Source organism: Morone saxatilis, unplaced genomic scaffold, assembly GCF_004916995.1.
Source record: "Morone saxatilis isolate NCDOM2014 unplaced genomic scaffold, NCSU_SB_2.0 Contig1, whole genome shotgun sequence".
Classification (NCBI taxonomy): domain Eukaryota; kingdom Metazoa; phylum Chordata; class Actinopteri; family Moronidae; genus Morone; species Morone saxatilis.
This window is the reverse complement of record NW_023339651.1, coordinates 12,829,045-12,837,207: the sequence shown is the minus strand read 5'-3', so window position 1 is coordinate 12,837,207 and position 8,163 is coordinate 12,829,045. Positions and strand designations below refer to the sequence as shown.

The window sequence follows — 8,163 nt, the reverse complement described above, 5'->3', positions numbered from 1 at the left end:
AAGGGGGGGGACCATACTTGTGGACAGCTTTTAATGTGCTTCTCGTTGTTTTTCTTAATTAACATCATTGATGAAATATACACGATCATTGTCAGAAAGTTTGTTACAGGTCACTGTGTTCTGCTGACTCTCACATCAGCTGTTCCTGAAGCAAATAGCAATTACTTTACACACAGACTCTAGAACAGACTCAGTTTTAGTTTAATACAAAATACAAACACGCATGCTGCTTGATTTTACTTATAGGATATTTTGTATCTTATATCACATATATATTCTTTTGCAAAGCACATTGTATGAGATGTGGCACATGAATAAGGTGTATTATTTGTATGATTTCATATCACAGCATATTTGCAAAACTGCAGCGAGAGTACTGCAAACATAAACTTGAATTATGTTTGAGGTTTCACTGAGACAAACGGGAAATAGCGAATGCCTTCCTGTGTGGTTTGTTGCTGATCACGTAACTTCTCTCAAAGGAAGCTAATTCAAAAACCAGACCTGAGACCGAGACAGCTCGCCTGCTTCCGGTGTTAAGGTTACTGCCAGTCTTAATGGTCAAAACCTCTAAATAACATTCAAATGACGCTGTAGAAATTTGTTGGGGAGAGTGCCAAACAGTTGCGACTGCGTTAAACTGATAAATGCCCACACAAGTCTGCAAAATTCATCATCATCATCAGTGACAAGCAAAAACATAAGTATGATTTGCATGATTCAAGCACGCCAGCAATACGCTTTGTGAAGAAAAAAGCCAGACAGATCAGTTGCACATTAAATAATACATGTTAATAAGGAAGTGCCAGCACATGTCAGAAATATATTGTAGCTTATCCCAAAGTGAGTTAAAGTTTGTTGAAGATCTTTATTTTATTCCAAATTAGATTGGCATGGAGCTGATACAGACTTAAAGCCATGATGGAAAGTTAAAGTCTCTGGCTGGAGTCAGTTTTAAAAAACTTTTTGTAGCTCTGAAGTTTAAACATTGCAATGCAGTGTGCAGTACACAAAACTCAGGTAACTCACCATGGGCTTGTCGAAGTTGTCTGTAGATGTCAAAGGATGTAAAAGGCTGCCCAGATAGACGTTTTATATGGTAATGCCATAATTCTAGAGAGCAGGTGTAGAACGATGTCAAGCGTACATAGGAGTGAAATCTAGTTGAAGACTAGCGAGCAAATTAAACACATCAGAAACACTTCGCCGTGCTTTGACTCACTACTGCAGCTAGAGATACTGTTTCATGTTGCAGCTCCTTCCTGTCAGCCTAATTTGCCTTCCTTCGTTGTGGTTAGCAGGTTGAACAGTGAAAACAGAGAGAAGAAAACTTCTCTATTTAAACTGCTAATCAACTATGCAGTTGGCGCTGAACCACAAATGAGAGCTGCAGTGAGAGATAGAGTACATGATGACTGGTGTTAAGGCTCGCCAAAGGAAAGCACAAAGACCTTTAGGTTGCAAATGCACCGGCAAGCACTACTGGAGGCGGGTGATAAGTAAAGATAGCAAGTGTTTCTAGTTAGAAAATTGTAAAGAACAAAGATAAGATTCTCTGTGTTGATTTTGGCAGAAAGCCACAAGTACACATCTCAGACATAAAATATATGTAGGTACTGCACAGCACAAAGACGATCACAAAATAAAGTGATTGACAGTAGTGAATGTACCTGCTCCATTTACACACAACCACAACCCAGCACAAAAAACTGTTAGTCTAGGAACATTTGCTGCCTGAGAACAGGGGGTGACATTTGAGAACTTACTCAGGGATGAAAATGGGGCATATCAAACAGAGAGTAATCACACAGCAAGGAAACAACAACTTGAGCAACAAGGTGAACAACAGCAGTGACACTTAATTGAACATTTGTGAAAGTATTTTATTTGAAACCTGCTACATGTGCATGACACTGGAAGGAAAACAGGGGGAAACAAACTGGAAGGCAATCACTGGAAAGAAAGCTTGTAAATTATGACCTGGGGATATAGATAATATAACATTTTTTTCCCCCAATGTTTTTGTGACATCTTTTGCTGTAGACATGAATATTTGCTGCATGTACACACACTTTTAGTGCCCAGTAAAAAAAATGCATGAGTCTCTTGTTTCTCTTACAGTCGTGTTAGATTTGAATGCTTCTGCTCCTGATGTGTTAATGATCAGTTTTGCTCAGCCATATAATTATTTTCCACTTCTTATGATTGTTGTCAGTGTGCTATACACATGGTATATAGGGCTGAATGTATGTTTAACAAGTGCTTTGAGCAGAACATCAAATTGCATTCAGCAATTTGCAGCGTTGTGTAGCATCGTCAGGAAGAACATGTCGCACATTTTATTCAAGAGTCAACACATTGGTATGTGTATTATTAGGGTGTAATCTTGGGGTGCAATTGCCTCCTTCTTCTTTTTGTTTTAAACTTTCTACATGTACCATTTTACACAAAACCTTAAAATAATGAAGTTTACAATAAAATACATTTATGAACATTATATAACATTTCAAGGGTCAATTTGAAAGCTAAAAAAGGCCTCAATTTAAATGATTTTTAGTGTAGTTTTTCTTTTTTATAGTTGAACTTGTAAAAAGAATCTGGTTTTATATATTTAGATTTGCTTGTCAGATGTGTATTAATAAATGTCAATATTGAGCAACTAGAAGTGAAGAAAATGTCCTCACCAAGGTAAATAAAGCATAAACTGTGCATCACAGCAGATGAGTAAGGCAACATTACAAGGTAAGCAGCACATCAATAGAGCATATCCAAGCTTATAATTACTTAATGGCACTTTGTATTGGCAATTTTACGATTACTTGTAAATTAAGATGGAATCAAAGGTGGAATCAAACTAACAATCCCAATATTTCACCTTTTGCTCTGACCCCAGCTTGTTTTTCAATTTTCAGAATAACTTATCATTTCAGAGTGGTGATAACTGCCCCCCTGAGATTACTAACATCATATCCAGAGTATTTAGTATTTACACTTATGGCTGCAGCAGAGATGGCTGACATTTGCCTCTAATAAATGAGGAATCAGCTGATCAAATAACACGCAAATAAAGGCACAGTAGAGGTTTCTGAGCCACTAAAACACATGTGAAACATAAAATAGCTGATTTTCTTAACACCAAGCAATCTCTCATTTCTAAAAACACTCTTCATTCAAGAAATTTCTTCAACATCCGTCTCTCACATCCCTTTTTCTAATTTTCAAATCAATAAAATGTAAACAGTTTGCTTTAAGTAAGCATACAGAAGTGGTTACAGACACTCATCACAAGTTAGCTAAAGACATTCACATTTAAAAAGACAATCAAGCCCTTGAGTGACAAGAGTCTAAAATGGACTATTACAGCATGTAGCAGGAAAACAGAGCAGGAAGTCGACCAGTCTGAATAAATGTGAGCTTAACAAATATTATCTGGGTTACAAAGTCTGCTGTTAAAACACTGTAGTACCAGCTGAGAATGTGATGAAGGAAAGGTCATTACATTGACAGAGCTTCCTGCATAAATCAAAAGCATGGTTGTTTAAATTTCTAAATTTAAAGGCTTTTTCCACAGTAACATAAACAAGTCAACAAAAATGACCATTTAGGACTCAAGTATTTAAAATAAAAAACAACTCCCTTTTATCTTCCTTTTCCTTTAAAAGTAGTAACCAGCACTGTTCACAGCAAAGGTTATACACTGACCTTTACAAAAATATGTTATTATCTTTACGTTTTTAAATTCAACTCATGGGTTGCCTTATGTCTTAAGTGTCACTGCTGCCGTGAAATATCACACGTCACATACTGGATGCAAGCACACTCTGACAGCTACGAGTCATTTCATCAGTGATCTCCCACAGACACAGAGAAGGACACTTGTGGTGGCATTTGTTTCAAAACAACCGCACAATCAGTTACGCACAGGTCAAATTAACCTCTGATTACCCCCTTCTCTCGCTCTCTCTGCTGAAGTCCTCCAACACTCATGAGCACTTCCAGATGCAAGCGCAGCGATGCAAAACCTAGATTATAGATCTGACAGTCCCTCTGCGTGTTCACTCAGCTCCATGGTGTAATAGTCCAGAGGACGCCTGCGAATAGAGACAACAACATTAACACACACGCACAGACGCACACACAGTGGAGCCTTCAGAATCTACAATTACACTACAGTTTCTAGTCACTCACGTTCAAAGTATTTGAGTAGTTAATAACATTTTATAATTTACCCTTTTCATTGTCCACACTCTGCCCTCTACCTGCCTTATCGACTGCTACCACTACTTCAGTCATGTCATTGCCAGAATGATTTAAACCTGTTAAAATCCACCGGACTGGCGGTGCTCTGGATCAGGGTTAAAGCTGGGGTAGGCAGCTGTTTTCCTGGCATCATTGAACAAAAATGCCACAATAACTTAGCATATTGTAATTCAAATGGTCTGAAAGAAAACCTCTGCATCTCCTCTTGGCTCCGTCTTCCTGCTTTAGAAAATCTATCCTGCGTCGGGTGACTTTTGCCAATCACAGGTCATTTCATGGGAGAAGGCATTCCTATTAGATCTCTTCAGATGGTGAAAACCTGATTCACAGGTGGCAAAAAGGGCATGGTGACAAATAATTGGGAATAACTTTTGAAGGGGTAGAGGTGCATGAGTGTGTGTGACTTTTGCTGGCACTCTTCTGTGGTATTACAGGTTAAAATTCAAAATTAATAAAATTCGCCCACCGGGAGTTGAAATATAGCCACCCTAAATGGTCTTTTTGTATTTTGAAAATGTCAGATATGGATTCAGCATCCTTAATAACCCCCCAAACCACTCCATTATCATCCATATAGGCCAAGCAGTTGCTGAAATATTGTCCATTGTGATTATGCTAATGTATGCAAATTATGTTAATTGTCCAATATATGCTGGTTAGCACCCGACAGTTTCTATATGCTGGAAAACCGATACTTTACATTTCTAATATAAAACTTTGGTTGACTTTACTCAACATTTCTGGGTTTATGTTTCTGGCAAGTAGTTTAAACAACAACCAGAGCACGGCCGTTCTGAATTCATTTCTGAGTAAAACAGACTGATGAGGAGAGTGATGGGGATTAGCATTAGGAACAAGTTTTTCCAGCCAGGAAAACGTGTGAGTAGAATATTGCGGTCAGTGGAGGAATCGATATCTCGGCCACAGCCTTCCCCCCTCTATGACTGTTCTACAAGAAAGGAGGTCTTGCTCTTCAATTCTGAGCTACAGTCAGACACAAAAACCTTTTTCCTGACATTTAGTGCTGACATTTCACACTTTAGGTAAATGTTAAATCTCTGACAGACAGAAATATGGATTAAAAATACACAAAAAAAACCCCAAAATTTTAAAATGTCTTTTTAACCTCATATTTTCATACACTTCAGATACCTCAATTAATGCCTGTATCCAAATGTGCACAAGTGCTTAAAAAGGAGAAACACACAAAAAAAAAAACACAACAAAAACTGAAATCATGAGGGCCTGAAGGTGGCTCCTTTATTTTTGCCTAATCTTGGTGCTCTTTTTTGTTGATGGGCTCTAGTTTTACCACATTTAAAGGGTCACTCTGCAGGTTTAGCATTGCACTTTCAAAGTTGGGAAACATGAACGAATCTCATTTAAAAAAGAAAAACTGAAGCAGCAGAGGCCTGACTTGTAGTCTCTAATATGTGTCAAGTTTCAAAAACCTTGGATCCTACATTTCCAACAATGCAACTCAGCAACATTGTTTGTTAGACCCTTCGTGTCTGATACATGACCACATCTTCATGACATCATCCAGCTTTACTTTGTTAAAGGAATGGTTTCAACATTCTTAAAAATACTTAATTATATTAGAAAATCGATACCACTCTCTGTACAGTAAATATAAACCTAAAGTCAGCAGCAAGGTTAGCTGGGCTTAACATAAAGACTCTGTCTAAAGGTAATACATCTAACAACATCTCTCAAACTCTTTATGTATAAGTTATGTTTATTTAATGTGTACAAAAAAGTGTAAAAACAACAAATTGCTGTTTTACACGGGGTTAGTGTGTCAGACTACCTCTTGGTTGGGACTAGCAACTTTACTGGAGTCTTGACACACTTTGGTTTTTGTAGAGATTAAAAGGACATGACTTAACAGGTTGATTAGTGAGCTTTAGACATATTGTTACATTTGGACAGAGCCAGGCTAGCTGCCCCCCGTTTCTAGTCTTTGTGCTAAGTTAGGTTAGTCACCTGCTGGCTGTAACTTCATATTTACCATGCAGACGTAAGAGTGGTATGAATCTGCTCATCTTGAGAAAGAGAACAGGCGTATTACCCAAAATGTCAAACTTTAAACTACAGGAAGGAGACTGTTAGCTTAGCATAAATCCTAGAAGAAGGGGAAAGACATAGCCTGGTTCTGTCCAAAAAACAAACTATCAGCATCTCTAAAGCTCACACGTTAACAGGTTAGAAAGGTTGAGTTTCAATGTTGGACAAAGCCAGGCTAGCTGTTTCCTGTTTCCTGTCTTCAGTGGGTTCATATTTACTGTAGTCCAGACATGAGAGTGATACCAATCTTATCAACAAGCTCTCAGAAACGTAAATGTAAAAAAGTAACTGTATTACATATTTATATGTCTGTTTCTCATTAGACTGTATATTCTGCATATACTGTTATTATTATGACAACAGTACTACTATTTCACACTGTATTCATCTTAAATATATCATATTTATTTTAGATTTTTACACTTATCTTATATTTACAGTATCTTCAGTGACTCTAATGTAGTTAGTTCATTAGTCCCTTTCCTGAAACTTACTACTTTTTTTATTTTAGACTTGTGCGACCCCAAAGGAAACAGACCAACACAGTGTGAACTCTCTTCATGCAACCAAAGCCTTTTCTAAAATAAGAACAAGGGAGATAAAGGCAGTGGCCTATGAGAACAAGAAACAAAAGAAACAGTGCAAGACTCCCAACAATGAAGCTAAATGAGCATTACTGACTCGATTACACACATTTGTTTTTAAATATTCTATTCACAATGCCCAATCTCTGTGTAATAGAAAGAAGCATTACAAGTCAAAGGGTTAAACAACTGGAAATAATTACGCTTTGTGATGATTTCCAGCAAACCAGCATCAGTGTGCACATGCAGCAGAGAAAAGAGAGATAAGGAGAATAATGCAAATAATAAGACTCCTCACCTCCTCCTGTAGAAATATGTGAACAAAGCAGCTCCTAGTCCCAGTAGCAGGAGCACAGCTACTATCAGCCCTATCTGTAACCCCAGGGCAGACGCTAGAAGAGAGACAAATAAAAACTTAGTTACACTTTCAGAACGGCTTAATGCATAGACAGACACTTTTGCTCCATGTAACAGACTAACAGTGCAAAAGTGAGTATAACGAAAATTCAGATTCTTTTCATCTAAAGGGTTAAATTATGTGTACCTAAAAAAGTTTTGCCTGATTACATTTTCACTTTGTGGTATTAGTCACATATTTCAACTTAAAATGGCTGTAATATGCACCTAACGCATTGTGTGTTTCTGCTAATAGATCCTCCTAAATGTTTCACACTGGACCTTTAAGTACGTCCAGGTCATTTTAACACACCATAGAGCAGACTCAGAGTGCAGCAGCATATATAAGAGCAGAACAGAGTTATAAAAAGTCATAGAAAGACTATGACTGTTCTTCTATATTTTTCATGTCCCTGTTTATGGGGGTATTTCTCTTTATCTTTAGTCAAGAACGTGGCTTCTGGCGAGCTCAAGCGGGTCTGTCCACATACATAAAGGAGGACCGCAGAGAATAGGCACTCGGTGTGAACACGGACCATGCCGATTTTCCTTCCTTCTGTTTCTCCAGCAGAGTACCAGGGTGTGAAGAATGGGCCTGCTGGAGCTCGCTGGATACAGGATTTGTGTTGGTTCAGGGGGTTTGAGAGCCAGCCCTGGGCATTGAGAGCGTTGTTTTCCCGTCTAGCACACCGATGGGAGGCCACTGTGCTATAAGGCTACTATTATACAGTAGTAAACTACGGACGCTTGTATACATTATAACTGTCCCTGTATTCTAAAACTTGTCTGAAAAGCAAAGGGGCGCCCGGTTAGCTCAGTCAGTAGAGCTGGCAACCCATGTATGGAGTTGCTGCAG

At 38.2% G+C, this 8,163-nt stretch overlaps 2 protein-coding genes across 3 annotated transcripts in view; both read right to left on the bottom strand.

Moving 5' to 3' along the window:
• The window catches only part of nlrc3 (NLR family, CARD domain containing 3), a 17,367-nt gene extending 15,636 nt beyond the window's left edge, over nt 1-1,731 (bottom strand). For both annotated transcript variants that reach the window (XM_035662666.1, XM_035662674.1), the window contains exon 1: nt 1,030-1,731. The gene's annotated coding sequence lies outside the window, so the exon portion shown is untranslated. The remainder of the gene's footprint in view (nt 1-1,029) is intronic.
• A 138-nt stretch (nt 1,732-1,869) lies between these two features.
• si:ch211-183d21.1 overlaps nt 1,870-8,163 on the bottom strand; it is a 19,416-nt gene continuing 13,122 nt past the window's right edge. The window contains exons 11-12 of the mRNA XM_035662685.1: nt 7,210-7,303; nt 1,870-4,091 (exon numbers count right to left, since the gene is read on the bottom strand). Of these exons, the coding sequence (XP_035518578.1) occupies nt 4,028-4,091; nt 7,210-7,303 (158 nt within the window). The 3' untranslated portion in view covers nt 1,870-4,027. The remainder of the gene's footprint in view (nt 4,092-7,209; nt 7,304-8,163) is intronic.